This window comes from Meriones unguiculatus, chromosome 7 (genome assembly GCF_030254825.1).
Source record: "Meriones unguiculatus strain TT.TT164.6M chromosome 7, Bangor_MerUng_6.1, whole genome shotgun sequence".
NCBI classification, from domain to species: domain Eukaryota; kingdom Metazoa; phylum Chordata; class Mammalia; order Rodentia; family Muridae; genus Meriones; species Meriones unguiculatus.
Window position 1 is genome coordinate 6,438,653 of NC_083355.1, and position 26,536 is coordinate 6,465,188.

The 26,536-nt window shown below is 54.6% G+C and overlaps 3 protein-coding genes across 6 annotated transcripts in view; 1 reads left to right on the forward strand and 2 right to left on the reverse strand.

Moving 5' to 3' along the window:
* Recql5 (RecQ like helicase 5) overlaps window positions 1-16,297 on the forward strand; it is a 39,695-nt gene extending 23,398 nt beyond the window's left edge. The window contains exons 8-19 of one of the 3 annotated variants that reach the window (XM_060386384.1): window positions 11,330-11,548; window positions 11,745-11,844; window positions 12,559-12,595; window positions 12,723-12,781; window positions 12,864-12,937; window positions 13,376-13,469; window positions 13,753-13,887; window positions 14,192-14,697; window positions 14,823-14,913; window positions 15,129-15,353; window positions 15,534-15,603; window positions 15,716-16,297. In XM_060386384.1, the coding sequence (XP_060242367.1) occupies window positions 11,330-11,548; window positions 11,745-11,844; window positions 12,559-12,595; window positions 12,723-12,781; window positions 12,864-12,937; window positions 13,376-13,469; window positions 13,753-13,887; window positions 14,192-14,697; window positions 14,823-14,913; window positions 15,129-15,353; window positions 15,534-15,603; window positions 15,716-15,816 (1,711 nt within the window). In that variant the 3' untranslated portion in view covers window positions 15,817-16,297. Of the gene's footprint in view, window positions 1-11,329; window positions 11,549-11,744; window positions 11,845-12,439; window positions 12,596-12,722; window positions 12,782-12,863; window positions 12,938-13,375; window positions 13,470-13,752; window positions 13,888-14,191; window positions 14,698-14,822; window positions 14,914-15,128; window positions 15,354-15,533; window positions 15,604-15,715 lie in introns of those variants that run through there. The other 2 variants (XM_021635730.2, XM_060386385.1) reach the window with 2 other exon arrangements.
* Smim5 (small integral membrane protein 5) lies at window positions 1,792-8,818 on the reverse strand. Of its 2 annotated transcripts, XM_021635770.2 has the most exons (5): window positions 8,670-8,789; window positions 8,430-8,517; window positions 8,060-8,279; window positions 2,791-2,937; window positions 1,792-2,402 (listed from the first exon to the last, which is right to left on the reverse strand). In XM_021635770.2, exons 4-5 carry the CDS (start codon window positions 2,915-2,917, stop codon window positions 2,296-2,298), a joined length of 234 nt encoding a protein of 77 aa, XP_021491445.1. In that variant the 5' UTR covers window positions 2,918-2,937; window positions 8,060-8,279; window positions 8,430-8,517; window positions 8,670-8,789; the 3' UTR covers window positions 1,792-2,295. The 2 variants fall into 2 exon arrangements, with proteins under 2 accessions (XP_021491445.1, XP_060242369.1); XM_060386386.1 differs by lacking the exon at window positions 8,430-8,517 and having other exon boundaries at window positions 8,670-8,818.
* Window positions 16,298-16,305: 8 nt separating the features above from the next.
* Window positions 16,306-26,536, reverse strand: part of Myo15b (myosin XVB) — a 35,323-nt gene continuing 25,092 nt past the window's right edge. Inside the window, 30 exon segments of the mRNA XM_060386200.1 lie at window positions 16,306-16,683; window positions 16,835-16,975; window positions 17,061-17,194; window positions 17,373-17,506; window positions 17,775-17,890; window positions 18,041-18,186; window positions 18,300-18,396; window positions 18,483-18,560; window positions 18,680-18,774; window positions 18,873-18,988; window positions 19,071-19,141; window positions 20,815-20,891; window positions 21,244-21,316; window positions 21,415-21,478; window positions 21,640-21,779; window positions 22,149-22,309; window positions 22,398-22,509; window positions 22,638-22,779; window positions 22,850-22,968; window positions 23,086-23,204; window positions 23,292-23,367; window positions 23,962-24,021; window positions 24,219-24,331; window positions 24,772-25,000; window positions 25,107-25,194; window positions 25,280-25,458; window positions 25,567-25,682; window positions 25,759-25,854; window positions 26,016-26,097; window positions 26,292-26,483. Of these exon segments, the coding sequence (XP_060242183.1) occupies window positions 16,609-16,683; window positions 16,835-16,975; window positions 17,061-17,194; window positions 17,373-17,506; window positions 17,775-17,890; window positions 18,041-18,186; window positions 18,300-18,396; window positions 18,483-18,560; window positions 18,680-18,774; window positions 18,873-18,988; window positions 19,071-19,141; window positions 20,815-20,891; window positions 21,244-21,316; window positions 21,415-21,478; window positions 21,640-21,779; window positions 22,149-22,309; window positions 22,398-22,509; window positions 22,638-22,779; window positions 22,850-22,968; window positions 23,086-23,204; window positions 23,292-23,367; window positions 23,962-24,021; window positions 24,219-24,331; window positions 24,772-25,000; window positions 25,107-25,194; window positions 25,280-25,458; window positions 25,567-25,682; window positions 25,759-25,854; window positions 26,016-26,097; window positions 26,292-26,483 (3,441 nt within the window). The 3' untranslated portion in view covers window positions 16,306-16,608.

Consider the following 26,536-nt stretch of genomic DNA (forward strand, 5'->3'; position numbering starts at 1 on the left):
CTGAGTTAGATGCCAAAGCATTATGCATCTTGAGTTCCAGCCAGGGCTACTTAGTGAGAGCGTTTAAAAAAGAAACAAGGACTAGAGCGATGGCTTCATGGTAAAGAGGACTTGCTGCGCTTCCAGAGAACCTGGGTTCAATTCACAGCACCCACATGGCAGCTTACAACTGTCTATAACTCCTGTTCCAGAGGATCCAACACCCTCTCACAGACATACATGCAGGCAAAACACCATTCTCTTACAAACAAAAGCAAACAAACAAGCAAACAGGTGTTTGACGTAGCACACCTAATCCCAGCATTCAGGAAGCGGAGGCAGGGGGAATCTGTGAGTTTGAGGCCAGCCTTGTTTACAGAGGAAGTTCCAGGACAGCCAGCTTTACACAGAGAAACCCTGTCTGGAAAAACCAAAATAAATAATAAACTAAAAGAAAAGCCCAAGACAAGCTGGAGACATTACCTGTGATGCTCACACTTGAGGCTAAGCGAACTGGAGCCTAGCGTAAGACAAACTCTAGGGTCTGGGTATGTGGCTCAGTGGTAGAACCTAGTGTACAGTCTTCTGGGCTTCATTCTCAGACCAAAAACCAGCCCTCTGAATGTTAGCTCTTATCATCATCACTCAGGTTCTGTTGTTGGTTTGTGTTTTGCTTTTGAGAAAGGGTCTTATGTAGTCCTCGGCAGCCTGGAACTCACAGAAGTCCACCTGCCTCTGTCTCTGTGTGCTGGGATTAAAGGCGTGTTCAACTCTGAATCCTAATTCTTAGGGGCCAAGGACAGGTGGATTCTTAGGGTTTGTGTTTGTTTGTTTGTTTGTTTGTTTGTTTGGGTCTTCAAGAATCTAAACCTGTCAGGCAAGTCTGTGGATACCAGGTAGTCAAGCCAGCCACTGAGAACTTCTGTCAAGCCTGTCAACTACCTGATTGGCCTGGCTTGCCAGCTAGAGGTGTAAGGAGCTGACTTCCCCTAGCTGTGACTTCCCCTAGCTGTGTCTTCAAGGCAGGCAGAGCTCTGCTCCCAAGCAAGCAGAATGTGTGCTGCAGACTTGGGTGACAGATGTGACTAACTAGAGTCCTGGCCCTGTGGAGACTTGCGTGTCTGTCCCCCCCCCCATGTTTAGGTCTGCCGCTGTATATCTGGAAGAAAGTAGCCTGTAGGGAAGGAGGCCTGACAGCCTTTCAGCAGCACCATTCTTTAAAATGGGCCCATCTTGGGTTAGCTTCCGTTTAGAGGGCCAAATACTGACAGTCCATAATTTTAAAGCTTGTCCAGCACCATCTTAGACTTGGGCCATCCTGCTTTATACTCCTAGCATATCCCAGGAAGTAGGTCTAATCATCTCACCAGAAGGAAACCTAGCTTAAGAGGATTGGGTCACAAAGCTGGCAAGTGTCAGAGGGTGTGTGAGCTGAGCCCAGTCAGCAAATAGGGACAGAACAAAGGGTCAGGGTACATATGCGATAGATAACACTAAGGGCCTTACCTTTCTTCAACTGCAGAAAATTGGGAGGATCCAGTGGCCTGAGGCTGCTAGTGTGAGGTATACAGACAGAAGTTAGGACAGTAGGAAATGTTAAGAGTTATCCCTAGGCCCTAGCACCTGTCCTAGAACAACAACCTCCATCACTCAGCAGAGTGGCACTCTGGAAGTCAGGGCTTGGTAGATGATGTAAAGTAGCAGTGTTGCTGGTGTCCCTGTGTGATTTTCCGGCTTTCATGGGCACAGGAAGAGCAGTAGCCCGGAAAGAACAGTCATTGGTCATGTCCCTGGAATTCTGACACTGCCCTCTTGATGCACAGTGCCGAGCCATACCTCATAAACACATAACCTAAAAAGCTTTTACTTGGAAATAAACAGACAAATTTCAACAAGAATACTGACATGTTCCCCCCCTCCCCCTCGGCAGGAGGTTTGGAGTCTAGTAAATTGCACAAAGTCCCTGATGAGTTCACTTGTCTTTGGCATGTCAGCAGAGCCGCAAGGGGCAGCTCCTCACAGGTATGAGCTGCTCCCTATCAAAGTATGGGGCCCCGAAAAAGTACAACTTAGCAGAAGACCCAGGTGGTCTTCTGAGGGCAACACATTCAGGTCTTCCTAAGCACTGTTTCCGTGGCAGACCGAGCAACTTTGTTTCCTTGATGAGGCTCCAGATGTCTACCCCATCACCTGGGCAAGCCAGAACTGGGGCCAGGGACTCTTTGTCTGGGGAGGAAAGTGGCTAGGATGAGAGCCTGTGTCACAGTCCTGGAGGGCCCCTGTCCAGCTTTGCTTCGGGCATCTCACTGTGGTCCTTCATCTGCGTCTTCTGGGCCATGTGCGGCTCTTCCGTTCTCTCCTCCTAGAGCAGCAGTGAGTGCAGCAGCAGCTGCAGATTAACAGCAGCAACAGCAGGACAGTAGCTGAAGGGAGAGAATGGCCCAGAGCTGAAAAGCCAGGGGAAGAAGGACCTCCCCACAGGTCTGGGGCAGGTCTGAAAGACCTGAGAGGCGGGCAGGCAGGGTCCTGTTGTCTCTGGCTCCACTGCCCATTGACTCCTTTTTACTCCTTTCAATTTAAAGTTGGTGCCTAATGGTATCCAGTTCCCAACACTACCTAGCAATTCAGGCAGTATCAGAGGATGCAGCAAATCCCTTAGCTTCCTCCAGGACACTGCCTCTCCTACTAATCTGAAGGAAGGCTCACCAGCCTTCCAGCTGGCACCATGGTTTGGTCTCTCGGATATCAGGAAGAGCCCATGGGCTACAAGGGGACAGGGTTAAAGGGTCAGAGGACAGGGGCCCCACTTGCCTGTGAAAAGAACGATGATGGAGAACGCCACAATTTCCACGGGATCAGCCTTGGGCAGTCCTTGCAGCTTCAGAAGCAGCCGGTCTCCCACCGAGCGAATCTCCTCTACAAAGTCTGTGCTTGGCATTTTGCTAGGGCTCCTGTGTTCTGTAACAACACAGAGACAGGGAGAGTGCCTTGGAGTCCCTGCCGAGCTGCTCACGGCTGGGAGGGAGCTCCAGTGACCAGCCTCTCCCACCATAGCCTGCAGAACAGGTTTGTCGTCTCAGCCCTGAACCACTGGTGGATCCCAGGCAGAGGGAGGCAGGGAGTCATAGAAGTCTGCTCATTGGTGGCCCTCAGTCCACAGCTGGCTAGAGCTGTCCCGAGCGAGGAAATCTCATGACCTGGAGAGCTGCTGAAGGGCTACCAGGCAAGGCCACAGTTGGTGAAGGTTCTGACCATCAGTTGTTATGACTTTACTAGCATTCCTTTGTCTTGAGACACCAACACTAGGTTTGGCTGGCCCTTCTCTGGCTTGTTCAGGATTTCGTTGCCTCTCCTAGATGCCCTCAGGGTGACAAGACAGACCTCAGGATTCTGTGTGGGAGGAGAATCAGACTCCAAGAACAGGTTCATGAGGACTCTCAGCTGTGGGTGGAAACTGAGGGAGGGGTTGTCACTTGAAGGCTATGAATGACGTGAGACCCCCTCTCCCAGCAGGCCAATTTCTTTACTCATATTACTGTCATGGAAGGAAGGAAGGGCCACATAGTATTCCCTAGGGGTCTCATTTATTCAGAGGGGAGCTGGGGTTCTAAGACTACTTGACCACTTCCCCTTTTGGCTTGGGCCTTTTAGTTGTAACCAGGAAAGGCCTCTGTCTGCAGAGTGGTGACTGGCCAGGGCTCCTGCAGGGAGCCTAGGCAAAGCTCTTGGCTGAGTTTGTGTGTTGGGCCCCATTGAGCATCAGCCCCTTCCCTTACATCTCTCCTGTGAGTGAGAAGGAACAGGGATGGCCTTGTGCCAGTGCATCCAAACTGGTTCTTCCTGAGGGCTGGGAGCAGGTGACCGGGGCTTGTGTCTTTGGTAATTGCCACCTTGGCCCTGGTCTCAACTGGGCAGGTGGTTCCCTCTGCTGTGGTCTTTGAGACTGGTCTCTGCTAACACTCCTGCCTGGCACATAGCAGGACTAAAACTCCCTGAAGGTCATGCGATAGGGTCATCCTGTGTGTGGGCTCTGTCCTTGCGCTGTGCAGCCTCTGAGAGTGAGAGACATGGCTGCCACCCTTCTGATCCCCTAATAGCTCCTCAGGAACTCGATCACAGCTGCCAAACATTTGGATTTCCTTTCTAAAGTACCTATAAAAGTGCCTTCTCTGAATTTGTTGTTCACTTTGTTTTGTTTTCACTTTCGTCTACTGGAGAATGGACTCCAGGGCCTTTCTTTTTCTAGGCAAGTACTGTATCATGGAGCTATATCCCCAGCCCTGTGGTACCTTCTCTAATGTTGCCTGCCCTTCATACAGTTTTAGTCTTCCTGTCTCAGGCCCTCCTCTCTTGTGCCATGGACAGGCTCTTTATCTTTGTGCTGTTATGCAGTTGAGAAGTCTTAGGGAGGGGCCTGGCTGCAGGAACTTTCTCTGGGTGAAGCCTGACAGGGCCACAAAAGTCAGGATAGACCCAGCCAGTGCCCCTCCTAGTATCCATACACTCATGATGGAGGCCTGCCTGGCTTTGAGCTGCCACTTAAGGTGGCCGAGTTCTCCTGAGTCATGGCCCATTTGTGGGCTCTGTAAGAACCAGGCCGTCGCTCTTTGGAAGCCCATGAGTTGAGCACAGTCGGCATCTGGTGGGTCCGGGCCATCAATTTTATCAGATCACCAGCACTAGAGCAGGGCACGCCAGGCTGTTTGAGAACTGCATGTGTTATCTGTCACTAAATGAACAGATCTATGTGTCTTGCTAATGTGAACGTAAGACCATTCATTCTGGTCAGACCAAAAGATACTACTTAGAGCCAGTTGGAGTGTGCTTGAAAAAAACACACACACAAAAAAAAAAACACTGATCCATCCACCCTCCTGTCTGGAACCTCGGTACCATTTCCACTCCAGAACTGGTGTGCATGTGGTTCAGAACCAGAGCTCTGGTTTCTTACCCTCCCTCTTCATCTGTATTTGGTCTGGCTTTTCAGCATGACTGGCACTGTGCCTACATTGCATCAAGAGCCCAGTGGACACATTCCTTAAAAGCAGAAGTAGGCAGGAGGCTGGTGGTCAGGAGAGCTTTCTCATTTGCGAGCCACACCCAAAGACCTCAAGAGAGATAGCAGTTGGGGAGGAAAGAGGCACCTGCCTGGGGATTTGGCGGGGTTGGGACCCTAGGTTTAGATGAAAGGTCTAGCAACATCCAATTTCCAGAGCAGGGGAGAAGGCAGTAGGCGGGGGCTGGACCAGCTGTGCAGGGAAGCTGGAATGTGTTGATCAGAAGTTCCAGCCATCACAGCTACTCCCGGCTTCTCTCATGCCTTCCCCACTCTGCCCTGCACTTTGCATGGCTTGTGAAGTTGGAGAGCTTCTCTCATGCCCAGAGAACCCATGAGTGTGGACCCCCTCATACGGGCATAGCTTTGTGCCCAGGGCTTCTATAGGCAGCCCACTGGGAGATGGTGGGGCCTGGCCACATAGGACAGCCCTGGGATCTGTCGTGGGGCTGCCTGCCAGGTCTTGTCTGGTTTACCAGCAGAAATAGGGCTGTTGGGTATGGCTCTCTGCCCTCAGAGGGCTGAAGGGGAACCCACTTTGCTTGGCAGTTGATTTTTTGTTATTTTAAGCTCTGACCCAACAGAACAAGCACATGACAGAGGGGGGGAGCAAAGGGGTCTTGTTCTCCAAAGAGGAAAGAGGCACATTCCAGCAGGTCCCCAGGCGTCTTCCCAGTGGGCTATTTAAAGCGGACGCCTGATGCCCAATATAACCAATGGTTGTCAGGTGACCTTGCTCCCCAGCTGTGGTCAGGGGGAGTGGGAGCTCTGGGGCTGGCCCCATTGACTGGATACCCCACTAGGTTTGGGCAAAGCCAAGCAGAGCTACTGGTAATTCTGTTTCTTGGACTTTGTAGCCCAGGCTCACCCAATTCTTTCTAAACCAAACGTTATGCCCAAGAACCTGGGGAACTAGAGTCTGTCTTGGTGCTATGTTCAGCAGAACAAGTGGTAGCTTCCTCTGGTCCAGGAAGAGAGAACAGGCTTGGCTGTCTCTGAGGCCCACCTGTTGCCCCAGATGCCTGCACAGCAGTTGGAGCCTCCAGTTCCCTGCCTGGGGTACAGGCCGTGGTCATGGAGAGCTAGTACAACAGAGAAGGAAACTGGCCAAGCTGGGGGCGGGGGGTCTGGTTGCTGTTCCTGTGTGTGGCAGGTGGCATGGAGGTTCTTGCTGTAGTGTGTGCCACTGTCCTGTAGGCCAGGCAGCTGCACCTTGGTACCACAGCTTCTCTTCTTCCTTTTCATAAACCTGATAGTCCAACTCAAGCTCCCCACGTGGACAGGGCCAGGCAGTATGTCTGTGCCTGATAAGCAGTGTCACTGATGTCTTGCTGCCCCAATGGGCATCTTGCTGTACCCTGTCGTTTTGTCATGGTGGCTCTCGACCCTTTTGTTCTGCAGTCTTGAGAAGCATCTTGCATGAGGCATAACCAATAGCTGTGAGAGTCCCGAGGGGTCGAGAGGCCTGACCAGCAGGGCGGAGAGCCCACTGTATACTACACTGAGTGGCTGAGCAACTTCCTCTCTGCTGGGACTCCAGTTTGAAATCAAAGTGGCTGCCTGAGGCCTTGGTGGCTCTGCTGTCCTGGCCCCCAAGCTTTTCAGAACAGGGATGGGGCTTCCTGCTCTGGGGACCATCAGACACTGAGCTAGTGCCAGGATGTGGTGGCACATGCCTTTAATTCCAGCACTTGGTAGGCAGAGGCAGGCAGATATCTGTGAGTTTGAGGAAAGCCAGGGCTACACAGAGAAACCTTGTCTCAAAAAACCAGAGAGAGAGAAACTAAGTGAGCTCCTCACCTGCACCCATAGAAGTTGGGCTCCCCTCTTAGCTCAGGGACTGCTGGAGCCTGTGTTTTGTGGGTACAGGGCACTCTCTGGAGTCTTGTGGCTAGCAGCTCACTGCCATGCCCCTCTCTCACCTCTCCAGATCCACTGTCCCAGTTGTGGCTCAGCTTCAGCCCAGTCCCCTCTGTGCTGCACACTTGTCAGTATGACCACAGGAGTTACATTCCCAGGCCCGCACAAGTCAAAAGCCACTCCCTCTGCTGAGCCTTCTCCTTGCTTTCCAACCCTGAATGATGTTTTTCTTTCTTTCTGGATAACAGCTTCTTTGCTTTGGAAGGAACATCTCAGGGGCATTTGACCCCCAGTGTGAGAGTAGGAGACAGAAGGGGTATGAGCATCCTCCCCTCGTGAGGCCCTGCCCAGGAAAGTTGTGCTTGTGGTGCTTGCTCTGCCCAAGGAACTGTCCTGGAGTTGCCATTACAGTGGTGGAGCATGGAGGAGAATCCTGGGGTCTTTCTCCAGCCTCATCCGTGTACTCACCATCTCCCCTCCAACCCTGGCTTTAGAATCAGGCGTGCATGTCCCTGGCTCAGTTTTCAGAGATCATGGCCAAAGGAGGATCAAAGGGGCCCTAGGATTCTAAGTGGGTACAGTTTTCAGAGATCAGCTCCTCCCTGGGCTGATCCTGAGCTGAAAACACATGGCAATGAGCAGGTCAGAACTCCAAAAGGCACAGGATCTGCTGCTTTTGTCCAGCACCCAAATAGGCAGTTCTGCTGTGGGTTCTACTAGAGCCTGGGGAGGGGGCCAATGAATGGGCTGGACAGGCCTTGTCCCAAGCCTTCTTGAGAAACAGGGAGGCCTCAGCCCTAATTCTTGGGAAAGTGGAGGCTCGGCAGACATGAGGGCCCTATTTTAAGATCCCTGGATAGAAAAGACTTAAATTGATATGCTACCTCAGCAGACCCTAGCCCCTCTCTACACAGCAAATGACAGTATAGTCCTCTTTCTCTAGTACTGTCCCAGAGGTCCTAGGGGAAGAGAGAGCTCAGGTGTACACAGGAGGCAACTACATTCCCTGTAGGAGAGTGGCCCAGTGTATCGCCCAAGACATTCCTCTCCGAGATCCTAGTAACTATGGCTCCTCACCCTTGAGATAGGAGACCCTGGCTGCCCTTTCCTTTCTCCACCCCCACCACCCGCCCCACTGTGTTACCTCTGGCCTGTGTCGCTTACCTGGGAGTTGATATTGGGGAGCCAAGAAGAGGTGCTCCAGTATAGAGCCTTTCTGTGCCTTCTCTCAGTCGTTTGGTCACCACTCTTGACTTCCTTCACCAGCGCTGCCACTTTCCTGCCCCTCGGGTAGCCGCTTCTCACTCGGGCACCTCTTCACGTAAGCTCTTGGCTGCTGACAACCAGCTGCTGTCCAGCTTCAGCTTTTTTGTTGTTGGTTGTCCTGGAGATGTAGGTGTCAGATTACCATTGTGAGGCAGAGCCAGAGGGAGCCCTGCCCTGAGCTTGTCACACACTTCACACCCAGTGCTTTTCCCTGCCTACGAGGTTCACTCTAATCTCCAGATCCCCCCAAAACAGCTCCCTCTCTTACCCTTCCTCCTGCTCTGCCCTTCTCCAGCCTGTGAGCCAGGCTGAGGGCTGGGGCTGGGCTAATGACAGAAGTGGTTGGCTGTGGTTCCCTGTGGAAATACCCCCCCAGGGGCTCAGTCAGAGGCTGCTGGGGGAAGAGGGTGGAGCAGCTCCTTCTTGAGCGCCCCACAGCCACCCTCTGGATGGCCTTTTTGGCTTGTGTCCCTGACCACCACCCCGGCCTGTCTCTTGGCCCACTCACTGGCTGCTCCCTCTGGCCTCTCCCAGGAAGAAAGAGGAGTTACAGGACCACCAAGCAAGTCAGCAAACTTTCAAGCAGCCCTCTGGTGTGATACTCCTGCCACTCAGCACCCAGAGGCATCTTGTGGAGGAATGAGAGGATCCTAGATATCTTAAAAGTAGCCTTCTTGTTTGGGGGAGGGGCCTGGTGTCCCTCCTAAGAGAAAGGACACTGCTGGTCTCAGTCTGCTCAGCTGTCTCCACACTCCTAGCCCATTAACGTTCCACCAGGCTGCAGTCGGGGAACTGACCTCAGCCAGGCAGTCAATGGAGCCTTTGAATCTGAGCACAAAACCCCAGTTAGTCAGAGCTTGGGGACAGGGTGTCGACAAGCATATGGCCACAGCGCTTAGAGTCCAAAGCTTTTCAGAGGCAGGACAAGCCACCACTGTACAGTCTTGAGCTGAGGGAACGTTTGTCCTGTCTATTCATTGTTAGTGGGAGCAGGCTGCAAGAGCGCCCCTGGAGGCTGTCTCTGCTGTCCTGCTGCTTCTATCCGGTTTTAGGTTTTAGGACTGTGTTCTTCCTCTTGCTGGAGGGACCCTACTTATCTTTGCAATGTTACCATTTGCTTTGGTTACAGTAGCCTGCTCTCTGGGGTCAGATCCCCAACCAGTGCTGATTCTAAGAAGACCTGTTTAGAAGCAATTAGTGCCAGCTAGTCAAGTTTAGACACTCAGACTGCCCTGCCTTTGGCATCTTTCCATGGTTCCCCAACCCTGTACCCCATTTCTAGCATAGAAATGACATAAGAATGGTGATAGAACAGTGCCCTCTGCCAGGGCCTCAGCATGGTCCTCTTGGACCAGGTAGAGGCTGCTTCCTGCCACCAGCTTGGGCAGAGAGTGGTTATCCCCAGGGAAACATGTGCAATTAGAAGGTGAGAGGGAAGCTCTCGTGAGGCTGTATCCCCCTGGCTTGGGTTCACCAGTGACTAAGCATGATGGCACTCTCAGGACAGTGGTTCTGTCTCTCTAGTACAACCTTCCTGCTGCTGCGACACTCTAGTACAGCTCCTCATGCTGTGGTGACCCCAACCATAACATCATTTCAAAACTGTAATTTTGCTACTTTTATGAATTGTAATATAAATATGTTTTCGGATGGTTTTAGGTGACCCCTATAAAAGGGGTCAAGACCTACAGGTTGAGAATCAGCTGCTCTAGGATCTGTGCCAGGTGCAGCCCTCAGCCAAGGGCAGAAAAGCTGGTGGTGGGAGCCGGGGGGAGGTAGAGGTCTCTAAGGAAAGATCAAGATACAAGAGAAAACTGGTTGTGGGAGCTCATGCCTGTAATCCCAGGATTTAGGAATCTGAAGCAAGAGGCTTATGAACTCAAGGCCACCCTGAGCAAGACCTTACTTTTTTTGTTTGTTTGTTTTGTTTTGTTTTGTTTTTGAGCCAGGGTTTCTCTGTGGAGCCTTGACTGTCCTGGACTCTCTTTGTAGAACAGGCTGGCCTCAAACTCAGACATCCTCCTTCCCAGGATGCTGGGATTACAGGCATGCACCATGAGTCTAGCTAGTGAGATCCTGTCTTAAAAGACAAAACAAAAGAACTAGGTGTGGTGTACGAGCATTTAATCCCTGCCCTTGGGAGACAGATACAGATTTTTGAGTTCTGAGGCCATCCCAGTATACAGGGATGAGTACTCAGTAAATTCTGGGCCAGTCTCGGCTACATAGTGAGACCCTGTCTCTAAATAAATGACTGGGAAGGAAGAGACGAGCAGACAGGGTCCTGAAGACAGGCGAGGCCCTCTCTTGTTCTTCCCTCCTCTCCCACAGTGAGGGATATTCCCTGTAGAACATCTCATCCGTGCTCAGAGCCATTATGACTGCCGTCATGCTCCATGTACCCCTGCTCCACTAGCAGCGTAGGTGGAGAGGCCATGGAATTCAGTGTTTTACTGACTTGGTGGCAGAGACTCAACTTTCCAGGACATTCCACCACTGTGGGTAGAGGGAAGAGCAGGGCACTAGAGCTCACAGTAACCAAGCAGAATGAGGTTCACATCCTGGATCCCACCTGCCCAGCATCTTCTCTGACTGTAAGAAGGCTGCTTTTATCCCACTGGCCCCAACTCTGCAATGGACAGCACCAGAGGATGCTTCACAAACCCTTGTGAATAAAAGGGTGCGGGACAGGGACTGGAGAGATGGCTCAGAGCTTAAGAGCATATACTGTATTTGCAGAGGACCCTAGGTTCCAATGTTCTTAGCATCCCATAGTGGCTCACAACCATCCATAATAATTGCCAAGTGATCTGACTCTCCTGACCGCCTCAGGCACTAGGGGTTACTGATATACATAAACCTAATTTTTTTTAAAGATTTATGTATTTATTATATATACAGTGTTCTGTCTGAAGGTCAGAAAAGGGCACCAGATCCCACTATAGATGGTTGTAAGCCACCATGTGGGTGCTGGGAATTGAACTCAGAACCTCTGGAAAAGCAGCCAGTACTCTTAACCTTTGAGCTATCTCTCCAGCCCCCCTAAAATTTTTTTGAAAGATAACATCGAATGTGGTGTTAGATAGTGAATCAATCAGTGTCTAGAGACTGGGTGAGCAAACACTGGCCTGCCTTGGTCCCTCATCCCATTGGCACCTCCTATTCTAGGTGCCGCCATGCTGCCATTGCTAAGTTCTTTGGAGATGTACCACCTGCCTGCGCCAAAGGCTGTGACCACTGCCAGAGCCCTGCAGCCCTAAAAAACAAGCTTGATGCCCTGGAGCGCAGCAGCAGCTGGAGCAAGACCTGCATCAGGCCCTACAAGGAGAATGGCTTTGACCCTGAGCTGTATGAGGGAGGCCGAAGGGGCTATGGGGGCTTCAGCAGGTGAGTAGCTATGAAATGCATAATCATTCCACTAGTGCTACCCAGGCCAAAGGAGGTCTTCCTGCAGTGTTGACATGTGACCCTTCTCAGGGCCTGGGCTTTAATGTTGTGCTGGAACATCACTGCCCATCAAGTGGCATCAGTGGGGAAGAGCAGAGCTCTGACCTTGGCTGCTCACACTTAGCCTGTCCTGTAGGTATGATGAAGGTTCTGGAGGTAGCAGTGATGAAGGCAGAGATGAAGCCCACAAGCAGGAATGGAATCGTTTCTATCAGAAACAGATGAGCCTGCGCAAGGTAAGGAACAGAGTCCTTGATGGGAGTTCAGTGGCTCTAGTGGTTTAGTTTCTGTTGCTGTGACAAACACCATGTATAACTGAAAACAACATGGGAAGGAAAGGGTTTATTTGGCTGAAATTTCCACATCACAGTTCAGCATCAGGGGAAGTCAGGGCAGGAACCTGGAGCCAGAACTGAAGCAGAGACCACAGAAGAATGCTTCCCACTTGCTCAACTTATACAACCCAGGAGCACTTACCCAGGAGTGGCACAACCTACAGTAATCTGTATAATCTGGGCCCTCCCACATCAATGAAGAAAATGCCCCCACAGAGCAGTCTACTAGAGGCAATTCCTCAAGTGAGGGTCCCACTTCTCAGGTGACCCTCGTTTCTATCAAGTTGAAAACAAAACAAAACAAGCAAAAAAAAAAAAAAAAAAAAAAAAAACCTAAGCCAGAAGCATGGTGGCACATGTCTTTAATCCCAGCATTTAGGAAGAAGAGGCAGGTGGATCTGAGTTCAAGGCCAGGGACTGACAACATGGTGAAATCCCATCTCAAATGTACCACTTCCCTAAAAAAGAATTATATGTATATATAACCAGCATACAGTGGTCTACACAGGGTCCTGGATGATCCCTGGATGGTTCCCTGCTCATGAGCTCTGTCCCTTCTCCTGAGCTGGAGCAGTGCAGGATGTCTCATGGCCCCTCGTGCTGTCTGTCTTCCAGGGCAAGGAGCCCAAGATAGAAGAATTCATACCCCCAGGTTGGTACAGAAATGCTCCCAGGGGCCTGAGTGCTTTGTCTGGGTGTAAATAGTGAATGACTTGGTGAGGGGTTGGAGGACTCCGGAGAGCTGGTCAGGTGGAAAGCCCTTCCTCCCCTATTCTCAGATGAAGATTGTCCCCTGAGAGAGGCTTCAAGCAGGAAGATCCCTAAGCTCACAGTGAAGGTAAGAGAATGGTGCCTCTTCCCTTTCCCTCAGGGCCCCTCCCTGATCCTGAGGGTGGGTGACTGAGATGTTACTCTCATAGGCCCGTGAGCACTGCCTGCGACTTCTGGAGGGAGCTCTCAAGAGTAATCACCAGGCTGCGGGGTCCGCTCATGGGTGAGTGCTCTGAGGTTCAAAAGTAATCACCAGGCTGCAGGGTCCGCTCATGGGTGAGTGCTCTGAGGTTCAAGAGTAATCACCAGGCTGCAGGGTCCTCTCATGGGTGAGTGCTCTGAGGTTCAAAAGTAATCACCAGGCTGCGGGGTCCACTCGTGGGTGAGTGCTCTGAGGTTACCAGGGTAAGGAACCAAGGGCTATTCCTTCAGAGGTTTCCTCTCTGCAGATTGTGACCCATTCTACTCCATGGCCCCAGTCCCCACAGAAGGATGGAGGCTGTTGACAGTGAGCCACAGGGTGCCTGGAGCATCCTCATCAGAGTCCCTGTGCTCCTCACCAGACCCTGAAGCCAGCCTGTGGCCCCTGAAGAGAAACCAGCCAGACCACAGGAAATGGATTCAGATCCACCTGTTCCCTTGCTCTCATTCCTTCCCACAGAGCTGACCTACGGGCCAAGGCTGTGGAACTGGAGCATGAGACATTCCGAAATGCCAAGATGGTCAATCTCTACAAGGCCAGTGTTCTAAAGAAGGTAGGCCTAGGTAGGGCCAAGGGGGCACGCGGGGCAGAGCATGCTCATGGGCTTAGGACAGACAGGGCGGCCTTTGTCTTCAGAGGTCATCTGCCAGTCTACTGGCCCTGGAGCCAGTGACGCCAGCTCATCGTTGGCTAACTATACGTGTTCTGGGCATCCCAGGGAGAGCTCACTTCCCCGGCACCCACTTCCCGCTCATGCACAGCAGATTTGGAGGGTCCAGATTGGGACTAAGCAGTACCTTGTGGGTACCTTGAGCTCCCTGTCTACCCTGCTTTAGGTGGCTGAGATCCACAAAGCCTCCAAGGATGGGCAGCTCTATGAGATGGAAGGTGGCACCAAGAGTGGCAGTGCCACGGCTGAGCTCTTGGAGCCCAGTGACTACGACATCCCTCCAACCTCACACGTGTACTCGGTGAGCAGCATCCAGGAACCCACTCCAACCTAGGTTCAGGGAAGGGTCCGCTTCCCCATTGCCCTCAGGAGGACAGACTTAGCCTTTCCTAGCACCACAGCCCTGCCCTACCAAGACGTCAGGAAAGGTCTTATAGCATCTCTGCTCTGCCTGCTGCCTGTCTGTCAGCTGTGGCCTCTTTTCCCATCAGTCTGATCCCCAGTTATGTCCTGTTCAGCTTTCCTCCCACATCCCTGGGAACCTCTCACCACAGCTGCCCTTGAAGTCTGGAGTTTTGACCCTTGTGACTTCCTCCTTCTCACAGCTCAAACCCAAGAGAGTAGGAGCTGGCTTCTCCAAAGACCCCTCCCTATTCCAGACAGCCACAGAACTGTTGAACTCTCAGAGCCAGGAGCAAACCCCTGAGTCCATGCTGAAGGTTGAACAGGAGCGCCCAGACTGGGACCTTAACCTTCGAGAAGAAGACAGGAGCAAGCCCTACCCTGGGTGCCAAGAAGAGGCTCCTGGAAATAGTGTTAATTGCGGGAAGCCCTCGCCTAAGAAGAGGACAAAAGGCTCTTCCCAGGGCAGTGCCAAGGCTAGAGCCAACAAGAAACAGCAGCTCCTGGCCACAGCAGCCCTCAAGGAGTCCCAAAATATCACTCGGTTCTGTCAAAGAACAGAAAGCCCGTCTTTTCCTGCTTCGGTCCCACGCTCAGAAGATGCCAGCCCCTCCTGTAGCGAGGCAGCAGAGAGGTGCACAGAAAAAGCTGGAGCCCAGGGACATTCGGCTGCCGTGTTTCAGACTGAGTGTCCCAGGGAGGGACCAAGGTAAGAGTTCAGGAGTTATGGCTGCACCTGGGCCTGTGAAGCCTGAAGCTTGTTCTGCAGGTGGGCCCTGCTGGGCTGGGAGAGCAGCTACACCAGACCTCTGATGCCTTCTTCCCTCTGCCTAGCACCTGCTTGCTCAGAGATCAGAGCTTCCCGGAAGATCAGCCTAGCCCTCTGGAGGAAATCCAGGCAGGCAAGAGGCCTAGACGCCAGCAGGTACTTGTAGGACTGGGAACTTAGGGGAGGGAGGCAGAGAGCTATTCTGCCCTGGTCAAGGGTTTAGGGAAAATCACTTCTCACACCATAGTAGTAGGTGAAACGGGCTGGGGGAAGGCACCTGGTGCTAGGGTGCAGGCTTCCTTCCAGAAGAGTGGGGGGAGCCAGTGAAGGGGAGCCCCAAAGTGACTCCACATGCTATGGCCGCTATCCAGGGAAACTCGGAGAAGAGGGCTCAGAAGAGGCTTCGCCCCTCAACCAAGTCCTCCATCTCGGCTGAGGCCAAGGGCAGTGCCTTGGCCAGTGATCACAACACTAAGAATGAAGTGGCTGGAGAAGCCTGCCAGCTCTCAGCTCCTGGCATCTCCCTGAAAGAGGCTGCTGACACTGTGGTCAGGTGCCTGACCCCCTTCTACAAGGAGGGCAGGTTTACATCCAAGGTAGGCGGAGTAGGCCTGGAGTACTTGGGTCAATGCAAGGAGGTTGTGGGTGGCAAGGAGTGTGCACCCGTGGATGGAATAAGGCAGAGCAGGCCTTGATCAAGACCAGCTTCTGCCCTTTCCAGATCTGCCTTGCCCTCAGGGGCTCCAGGGCTCCTTCCTCTTCCCTTTGCCTTCTAGGACTTGTTTAAAGGCTTTGCCCGCCACCTCTCTCACTTGCTGGCTCAGAAACTCTCTCCTGGAAAGAGTGGTGAGTGCCAACTTGGCCAGGGCCAGAAGGCACTGTTGGGGAGAAGAGGAGAGGAGATGCTGCCAGGAGACTGGTCCTTACTTTCTCCTGTTTCCCTTCCCCAAATCTGCAGTGAAGGAAGAGGCCCAGAGCCTCATCAAGCAGTTTTTCCATGATCATGCCCGCTGTGAGAGTGAAGCTGACTGGCATGGCCTGTGTGGCCCACAGAGATGACCTGCCTCTGGCTGAACAGAATCTGCATCCTTCCTACTCTGCCGTGGGGAGGCCCATGCCAGAGGCACCAACTTTCTCAGGGTCTTACCCCTTCCGACCAGACCCCACTTTGGAGATGTCACTAGACACCCAAATCAAGGGGAAGGTCAGAGGTCAGCCTACCTTCCTGTTTAAAACCCCCATGGTCCTTTCTCACAGCCTGCTTCTCCTTGGTTTTCATGGCCAGATGCCCAGATTAGAAGGTTCAGGTAGTTTGGCTGCTGCCAAAGAGGGGAGGGGGTAACAGTGGTCCTCTGCCTTGTTCTTAAGTTCTCTGCCAGGGGGAGGTTCATTCCAGTCCTCACTGCCCTCTCAGCAGCAGAGCTTGTTGGGAAAGAAATAGCAGCCATGCCCCAAGCCCTGCTCTCTGCTGCTCCAGAAGGCCAGGCCCTGTTGAGATGTTTGCAAGAATAAAGTCCTTGTGGAGACACATGCTCACACACACAGGCCTTTTCTTGGGTGTTTTTATTTGTGCAGAAGCAGCTTCATCCAGGCCCGAGCTGGCTCTAGAGCTGAGGGCATTTTCCCCAGGCTGGACGTCAGCCAAGTTCCTACAGCCCAGCTCTTGGTTCAGTCCACCTTAGAGTGAACGTGTCTGCTTTCTCTCCCAGTGGAAGTCACTGAAGTCGCAACCCCTGCGTTAGAGCCCCCACATGGGGTTATTATGCTGCAGGTAGGTTCAAAGCAGGACCAGTCAGCAAAGACCAGCGAAGGACTGCCCAGGGAGAGGCCACTGCCTTATCTCCACTCTGCTCAGAGGAGGCCTGGCCACTGAGTGGACACGCTGCCCTCCAGCAGGAAGACAATGGTGCGCTGTAACTCCTGGGCCTGCAGGGCATAGACAGTTCAGTGCAGCCATCCGCCCCTCACCGCCCCTGCCCACACTGCTCCTAAACAGAGACCAGTGGCCTGCTCAGCCACACACATGGCTGCGTAGACATGCTTCCTTCCTAGAGTCCATAGAAGCCTTGACTCTCACCTGTGGTAGCTCCAACCACATGGTCTGGGGGTTGTCAGCAGAGCCGTAATTGAGCTCCAGGCCGGGGGGCCCATCTTCCTCCAGTGGGCTCAGCAGGTGGAGCCGCTGCAGGTCTTTTAGGGTGATGGAGCAGCAGAGTTTCTGGGGTGGAGGAGGGTAGCAGTGAATGGTGTGAGAGGAATGACCCAGGGGTCCCAGCCAGCATAAGAACAAGAATGCTACTCACCTGAGAGCTGGGGTCCATGAGGACCAGGTGTTGGCGGTTGAGCCCCAGGAGGAGCGGTCCAGGAAGGACCAGTTTACTCACTCTCAGCACCACATACACAGTGTAGCCGAAGAGGGGCAGCTGGCTCGTAGTCTCTGCGGTGGAGGGACAGGGCAGGACAGTCTTGACTGCAGATCCCTGGGAGCTGCCTCACTTTGCTTCACAGGGAAAGTGAAGGGAGACCAGGCAGAGAGGCCTGCTCACCTTCCCATCCTTGCCCCACCCTCCTGGGCCTTGACCCTTACAGCCAGCAAGCCTTTGCCACAGACCTACCGATAAAGCCAATCTGTGCTTTCTGCTGGCTGTATCCTTGCATCTGCCTCAGCTCCTGGCCCACCAAGCTCTCTATGTTGGCTATGTTCACCTGCCATTGCAGTGGCTTGGGAATGTAAGACCGCAGCTCTTGCCTAGGATGCACAGGTCATTAGGGCCTGTGGCCATGGACCACCTGGCACAGGGTGGAGCAGCACGTGGCGCCAGATAACTGGCACCTGGCGCAGATAGGGTCCCAAGGGCCTTGCTCAGGAACAGGTTGGGGAAGGGCAGAAAAGACTCTAGGCCAGTCAGGTCAGGGCCAGGATAGGCTAAGTGGAGCAGCCTTGGCCCTAAGGAGGGAAGGTGGTAGGCAGGAGGAGCCCCCGGGTTTGGGGGAGGGGTTGAGCTGAGTTCACTCACTCTGTTAGGGGACTCCTGCTGGCTCTGTTGAGATGTTGGAGGGCAGCCAGCCGGGCAAGCTGAGCCTCTGCCTGGGCACTGATCATCAGCTTCCCTTGCAGGTAGTCCCGTAGCACCTGAGGGGGAGGACTGTGTCACAGCTCCCCCAGCAGCCGGTGACTTGTTCTTGTTACCATCCCTTCCAGTGGCCACAGAGCTTCGCTGTGGAGGGAGGCTAGAGGTTGCCTGGGTAGGAACTCCCCGCCCTTAGCAGCACGGCACAGTACCTGGCCATAGTGGGTTTCCGTGTAGGTGGGGTGATCAAAGTGCAGTGGGGTCTCCCACCCCAGCCGCCGGCTGTGCAGGCTCATGTCCTGGTCTATCAGCACATTGTTGAGGTACTCTCGGGACGACAGCGGCCGAACTAGCTCACCTAGAGAGGGGACCCAAGCCAGCACTGAGCAGACTGGCCCGGCACAGAATCCACGTTCCTGTGGAGTAGACAGTGGCCGAGGCGGGGAAGGCTGCCCCTTTCCCTGGGCTCACCTTCCCCTTTGATGAGGAAGAGGGCAAATTCCTGCACTTCCTGTGAGTCTGTGATGCCCATCTGTCCACACAGCTCCTCTAGCACTTCTCCTGCCACCTGGGCACGTGGACAGGACATAGTGATGGAGCTCAGAGTCCCAGAGCACAGGCACATCGCCCCTTTCCTTGGGAGTCCCTGCTCACCGTGAATGTCTGTGTATTTGTCCTGTAGTCCACACCCCCAGGCAGGTGAATCAGAAGCAAACGGACTGCTTGTCCTTTCTGCCAGGTAATTGGAGGGTTAGTCTCCAGCAACCAGAGGCCCCTGCTCTCCAGTCCGCACTGCCACCACCCCCACCCCCACCCCCCACTCCAGGAGAGCCCTGAAAGGCCCATCTGACCAGAAAAGCATGCATTTCACCGGGTGGCGGCAGCTGCCGGCGCCCCCCGTATTTAACTGTGCGCTGGAGGTTCTCTCGGCTGCTCCGGGCCAGCTCTGCAGAGAGCCAGGATGATGGCGGTCACAGGCGTACCCAATCTCCCTAACTGGCAGGGCATTCTCAGCCCTGGCGTCCCTCTCCCAACCCCGGATACCTTGGTGAGGGCTGCACTCCTGCAGGAACTTCGTCACATAGGGCATCAGCGTGGTGGACGGTGCAAAGAGGCCTGTGAAGAGGCTGAGGATGGTCCAGCCCAGAGCGCAGTGCTTCCTGTGTGACAGAGCTGGCTTCAGGCTGGCCCCACCACAGTGCTGTTCCCACCTGAGCCCCCTACCCCGTAAGCCCCACTCACGGCTCGGGGTGGCCTGTGACTTGCTTGATGACCTGGCAGTACATCTCATCCCTGAGGTCCTCTTGGCACAGCTGTGGGGACAGGAAGAGCGAGTGAGAAAGGTAGGACGAGGACCGTAGAGGGGCTGCTGAGTGACGCCTGATGGGCCTGGATCAAGGTGACATCCCAGCAGGCACCTGGGATGCTCAGCCCAACTGGTCACTTATTCTTATACCACATTGCAGATGGAACCCAGGGCCTTCAGAATGCTAGCTAATGGGGCTGCTGGAGAGAAGGCCCCGTTGTTGAGAGCTCTTGGTGCTCCTGTAGAGGACAAGAGTTCAGTTCCCGACACCCACGTCAGGCAGATCATAGCCACCTAGAACTGCAGCTTCAGGGGACCAAACACCTTCTAGTCTGTGCAATCACCTGTACGTGTGCATACACAGACACACGATTGAATCTTAAAAGGAATTCTAGACAGGGAGCTGGCAAATGGCCCGTGGGCATGAGGGCATTCCTGACCAGGCGCTGCCTCAGCAGGGAAGACACCCTGAAAGCACAGGTTGTCCTCTAGTCTTGGAGCACACATGCAGAATAAGCAAGTGTAAAGTGAAATTGAACAGTTCTACACAATTGTGCTGTAGCATTGTGAGGTTCACGAAAGAGCCAAGAGCCGGTAGTGATCCTGCCTTTTAACCTGCTTCTCTGAGCTGTTTTGGTTATCTTTGCTGACTCCTGGTCTCTACTGCATGCTTTTGGCCTCTCTACCACTCTCCGATCTGGTTCAGTTCCTACCTCCAGGCGACCCCATTTGGAAATGAAGGACTTTAGACCTCCCATGTCTAAAACATCTGCCAGCCCAGACCTGCTTCTTAAGGCCCGTCTCTGCTCTGGCTTCACACCCACCGTACACACATACCTCTCCCCTCTGCTGCTGCCTCTGGGCCCAGGCCAGCACCCCCTTGCCCCCCGCCTTGCCTGGGGTGATCACAGTAATCTTTTTGTCCTTAAGCCCCTAGGATATCCAGCAACCTCCAGAGAGACCCTGTGAGATGTGAGCAGCGACTCCCACCAGCCATAGGTCTGACTGGAAAATCAAAGCCCCCGGAACAGTCTGACCCCATGCACCGGTCTCAGTGCTCCCGCCTCGGCAGTAGCCTCCACTGGGCCCGGCTGCCTCTCCTGTGGGGCTGTACCCCGCCAGGGCTTAGCCTCCACAGAGTCTAGGTGCCTAGTGCACGCTGAGTGTTGAGAAGGAGCAACCGGAGACAGCGAGTCCCGAAATGTATTTGTAGAACTGGTTACCGACGGCTCGGTGGGTGAGGGTGCTTGCTGCCCAGCGTGGTGACTGAGTTCCATGCCCAAGACCCACCTAACAGGAGAGAATCGCCTCCGGCAAGTTACCCTTTGACCTCCACAGCTGTGCTGTGCACACACGCTCTCGTACGTATAAAATGGAGAGCTGGCACAGATGGCGGCCATATGAGCTAGAAGCCACCTTCATCTCTGTTCCTATACAAACTAGTTGAGTATTTGCTTTATATGGACTTTATTTTCAAGCACAGTAACTAAAGAATGTGTTCCTGGGCTCTTACGCAAGCACAAATGCTTGTACAATAGCAGAATAGCCTAGAACTTAGTGCCACAAGCCCTTCTGAAGACAAAGTAGTTTGAAACAATTGGGAAACGGGCTGGGGGAGTCCCACTCAGGCCCAGGCAGGAGCACAGGGAGGATGCTCGGGTCTGAGTACATGGGCCTTACCTTCAGCAGCTCATACAGCAAAGCCAGCTCATCCTTGCCCCGGGGCTTAGGCTGGTCCCCCATAAACTGCATCAGAGCTGCAGGCAGGATGCAGAGCACAGTAAGCATGGCCTGGCCCAGTGCCACCCTCTAAGGCCGCTTGACATCTCACGCCTTACTCTCCAAACACACACACCAGGTAGGGCAGTCCTGTGTAACTTTGCTGAGGAGGGAGTAGGCTCAGAGAAATCCCAAGGGTGCCCGTGTCAGCTGAGCCCATCGCCTGACCCAGATGCCACACAGCCCATGGGTAGAAACACAAGTCAGTGGAGCAAGCTTCCTATATTTGAGGATGGGCAAATAGGGAGCGCTCAAAGAGATAGGGGGAGCCAGGTGCCCAGGTCCAATGTACTGTGCCCATGAGGACCAAGGTTGCCTGCAGCCGCTCACCCTTGAAGCCGGCCACAGCCTCCCTGTTTGTATCCTCATCGCTGAAGCTAATGAGGGATTCCTGGATGGGGTCCTGTGGCCAAAGAGCATTAGCTGTGAATCTAGGGCCTTGGGGAGTCAGAAGGCAGGCAGATCCCAGAGCCAGACTCCTCCCCCGCCTGGCCCCCTTGCCTTAGTGTACTGGATCAAGTTGACTACAGCCTTCTCCTTGGTGCCTCTACCGGACTGGGTCAGCCTGTAGAGGGCAGAGGGAAAAACAGCCCTGCTTGCTTGGCCCTCCTGCCCTTGTCCCAGAACATGAAGCCCATGGTAAGAGAAATGGCCCGGTGGCTCTGTGGGCTTGTACTGGGGAAGGCCGAGGACAGATGGGCACAGGGATTGGTTCAGAGCACTCACCAGGTAAGAGGCTTCCGGAAGTAGCGCAGGGCAAATTCCTGCATGGTGTAGTTGTGGGAGTCCGCAGACAAAGAGCTGTAGACTGTTGAGGTGGCCTCTGAGTCCTCGCTGGGTTCTGGGTTCCTGGGATGGGCGGGGCGCTGGGAGCACAGGAAATTTGGTACCACCCCAGTACCCACCATCTAGCCCAGAGGCCCTGTTCCCACTCTTAGCCCCTGGTCCCCATATCCATTTACACCCAAGAGGAGTGACGCCAGAAGCCAGGAAAGCTGACATTATTTATTACACATCCTCTATGGAGGCACAGAACTAAGTACCAGAGTCAGGGGGGTGGCTGACAGTCTTGCTGGGCAGTCAAGGGTGAGGAGTCAGGAGACGGTAAATGATAGAACCACTGAGCAATGCCCAGCAGGCCACGGGACATGGCAGCACTGGAGGCAGCCCTGCCCTTCCCTTCTGAGACTCCTGGTGGGAAGACTTCATCACTCTACCTCTTCTGCCTTCCTCACTTCCTGAGCTGGCCCCAGCTCCTTGGGCGGCTGTGGCTTACTCTTGCGCTGCCAGCTGTTTCTCTGTCCCAGGGAAAAGGAGAGGTCGGGAGCAGCAGCTGGCTGTACCATGTCAGCAGGAAAGAGTCCAGAACGGCCCCCGGCAGAGCCAAACTGCCAGCCTAGAAGGCATTGCCAGATCTCTGGGTAGGTTCACCTACCTCGACCCTCTGTCCCCTGGCAGCCTCCCTCTGCCAGCCCTGGGGATACCTGGCTCCGGGGTGGCCACTGGCAGTAGCCTGATGAGGTCCCCACGGTGGAAACTGAGGAGGCTGTGGTCATCGGTGATGTAACTGCGCAGGGCGATGACATAGCCAGAGTCCTGCAGGCAGGTGGGTGAGCTGCCGTCCGCCTGGGCGTCCTCCCATCCAGTACCCAGAAGTACCAGGGACCTTGACCTAAACTCCCCGACCCAGGGAAGCGAGGCAGAGCACAAGAGCCCACACTTGCCTTCTTGAGCTCACTCAAGAACTGGTCCACCATGGCCTTGATGGCCCTCGCCCAGGCTGTGCGCAGAATCAGCTGCTCATCCTTCAGTGACAGCTCCAGGGTGGAGCTGCCGCTGCACTGTACAGCCAGCACCTCGGCGTAGCTGTGGAGAGAGCCAGGGTGTGAGCTACCGACCAATCCTGCCACCCCAGTCCAACTCTGGGCCAGCTCACCTGTAGGAGCAGAGGGTCTTCAGCTGGTTCAGGTGGAAGCTGGGGCCTTGGGTCACCTTCAGCAGCCTCAGCCCCCGGTGTGACACACCCAGCATCTGGACATCACTGCCGCTCTCGCCCTGCCGGGAAGGCAAGTGGACCCGTCATGCCCCTGGCCCTGCCCAGACACCTAGAAGCCCCGAATACAGAGTCCCCACGATGAGCTGTGTCACACTCCCTAAGCCAGCATCACTGACCGACACCGGGAAGATGCGTGAGAAGTAGTTGGCCCAGTTGTCTCGAGCAGCAACCACAATGCGCTTTTTGATGCTGTCTTCAACAGCGTCGAGGGAGTCCAGGCCCACCTCCAAGTTTCCTGTGGGGTCCACGATAGCCTTGTTCCCATGACACCTGCCCTCGAGGGCAGGCCCAGCCCCTGCACCCCAGCTCCCAGGACCCATACCCAGAAGGTCTTTCATCTTGTGCCGCTCATCCTGGGAGATCCGGATGCAGGACTCTGCAAAGGTGTCCCGCAGGATCTAGAGGCCGAGCAAGGTGGTCAGCACCAGGGCCTGAGACTAGAGCTCACCCACAGCAGCCATGGGTGTGTAATGCAGAAGGCCTGGTGGTGGTGCCTACGTACCCAGCAGTGCTGGCTGGGTCCCTCTGGAGACACAGGTGGGACAGGCAGGGTGGAGGAGGACAACAGAGCAGGGCCCCCGAAGCCCTGGATCATGTCCAAACCTATATGCCTCCCCTCCCCCTCCTACATTCACTGCACAAACACACACTTTTTTTTTTTTGGTACCCTGGTCTGCTGCTCTTGGCATAGTGTGTCAGCTGAGATACACCGCCCTGCCAAAAGGGACCAAGTAATAGCTACCATTTATGAAGGACCTAGTGTGCTACAGCCTGTGCCACACACACTCTGCTTAGCCCTCTCGTTTGTGAAACTGAGTTGATCACCGTCCCCATCATGTGTGGACACTGTGAGGCAGCGCTGGCCACAGGCACTGCCCTGAGTACCAGCCGTTACTGTGCTGCTCACGGGCTGTTAGCCAGGCCCAGGTTTGAGAAAGGGGCCCTGGGATGCAGTCTGTCTGTGGACAGGTTGGAGGTGGCCAGGCTCTCACCTGCTGGCAGAGGAGGCTGAGGCAATAGGGATGGCTGAAGTTCTCCCGGGGATAGAACACCTAAAGCACGGTAGAAAAGAGGGCTCATGCCAGGCTGGGTCCTCCCGTGCCCACCTCTGCCCTCCCAGGCCCAGCCTGGAAAACCAGCCCTGAGAGAGTGGAAGGGGATGCGCTGGGGTTTGGGGCTAGGATCTCACACAGCCTGCCGCTGCCCTGCCTGCCCCAACAGGCTGAGCCCCACCCCCACGTCCACCCACCTCCTTGCGTAAGAACAGCTTCCAGGGTGCATTGGCGTAGGAGAAGCACACGCTACCAGAGGGCATGTGGAGCTGCGTGGAGATGCCCTTGTCATCCATGGGCTCTGTCAAGGCTGGCGAGGAAGAATGAGGAGCCTTCAGGTGAGGCCTGGAACTGGCATGCCAGAGACCCTCATGCTTGCCCGTTTTTCTCAGCCTCCAACCACCTTCAACTGTCACTCTGGGGACCATCTCCTGCCTTCATATCTTGCCCTGAGTATTTTCTAGTGTCCCTGACCACTAAACCCACCCACCCACCCCCCAAAAAAAAACCACTTGTTATATGCACATCAAGAACAACACCCTATAAAGGTCAGTCGCTTAGTGCCAGACAGCCTCCAAGGTGCCTCAGCCCTGTCCTGAATAGGAATGGGGAATCCAAGGCTCCAAAGTCCAGAAGCCCAAACAGCTGGCCTCGGCCAAAGGGGAATGACTTTGGCCATGGGTCCCAAGAGGCTGTCATGAGTGCTGCCACCAACCCAAAGAGGCTCGACACTGGGAACAGATCCCTCACCACGAGACTCCGCTGAAAGGGTCTTGGGTTCCTCAGGCAGAGGCAGTGGGAGTGCTGGTGGGGGTGGGGGTGCCGGAGCTGCCGGCGGGTTTGGGCTACATGGGCCAAACAAGTCCCGAAGGGGCCCCTGCTTTTCCTGGATGGATATGGAAGGCTCAAGTCTTGGCCGAGCCTTAGGTCGAGGAACCACAGCTGGCGGAGAAGCCTTCCCTGCGTTAGGTGACACCGTCTGCAGAAGAAGCCACGAGCCTACGGTCAAGGCCAAGTTTAACCCGAAAGCCCAGGACTTCTGAGCAGATCAGCCCATGCCCTGGACAGGATGGTGGGGGGCTCACCGATGGGGGCGAGTGGGCACCGTTTATTCCTAACTTAGCCAAGGCCTCGTCCTTAGGGTCATTTTTCTTCTGAAAAGTTTTAACAGGCCTCATGGGAGAGAGAAAGAGAGAGTGTTACTAGTGCACAGGACGATTCCCCCAGCAGAGAAAGGGCCCCAGACCCTGGGGCCCACCTGGTGGGTTGCACAGGCACTGGCACAGGACCTGGGCGGCTCTGGTACATGCGGATGATGTTGCGGATTTCCCTGCTGGGCTGGGGACGCTCAGGTGTGGAGTCGGAGCTGTGCGCTGTGGGTTTCTTGCTGGGCTGGGGACGCTCAGGTGTGGAGTCGGAGCTGTGCGCTGTGGGTTTCTTGCTGGGCTGGGGACGCTCAGGTGTGGAGTCGGAGCTGTGCGCTGTGGGTTTCTTGAGGGGCTGGGGGTGCTGAGGTGTGGAGCTGGCGCTGTGCACGGCAGGTGCCCTGCCCTGGGTTGGCACTTCCTCTTCTGCTGGTTCCACCTCATCCTCCTTTACCGCTTTGGTCCTGCTTTGTTTTAATGGCTTCTTCACAACTGGGGGAGGAGGAGGGGACAGCTCTGCCAGGAAGAGAAAAGACAATTGAAGACTGTGCCCGCTCCAGGAACCGCAGGAGCAGCAGCCCACCACACCCACCTGCTCTCGCTTCTTCCTCGTCATCCTCTGTCTCCTCCTGGGGGATCTGAACCTTGGCTGGAGGCTTCACTGTCTTCACCTTAATCGGCTCTTGCCCTGTAAACACCACAGATAGCCTCTGCCGCCTGTGTTTGTCCAGGCTGCTTACCCAGGCTCCTGGACAGGCTACAGTGGCAGGCCAGTAGGGTGCAGCCTCCCCTCCCCAAGCTACAGGCAGTGGTTCAATTCCCCTATCGCTGCCACCTGCACATCCTCACCCATCTTCTGGAAATAGTCCCGTTTCTGTTGGAAGCTCTTGGGGCGCTGAGGCCTGCCTTCAGGCTCCTCTGGAGGGTCCTCCTGGCAGAAGGAAGCAATGAAGAGCAGCCACCCTCAGCCAGCCATAGCCCCGTCCTCACAACATCCTGTTCTGGTGGCTTCTCAGACCCTTCCTGGCTCCCTTCCTGGTCTCTCATCTTGGTAGGTCTGAAGTCTACTGGCCACCCACCACACACCAGACCAGGCCAGAGCCCTGCCTAGTCTTGGCTCCTTACTCTAAAGCAAACATCCAAAGGTTCTAGGTCACTCTGTGGCATCTTTTGAGGAGCGGAAGGCTTCTTGGGCTTGGGAGCAGTGGCTGAGGGTGGAGACTGGGAGGGAGCCCCAGAAGCCTGAACTTGGTGCTGGCGTCTCTGGTTCTGTTGCTCCAGGGACAGACTCATGGCTTGTGCGGTCATCTGCTGGGCCTTAGGAAAAGGAGTGGCAAGCCCAGTAAAGCCTAGGCTAGCCCCGCCCCCAT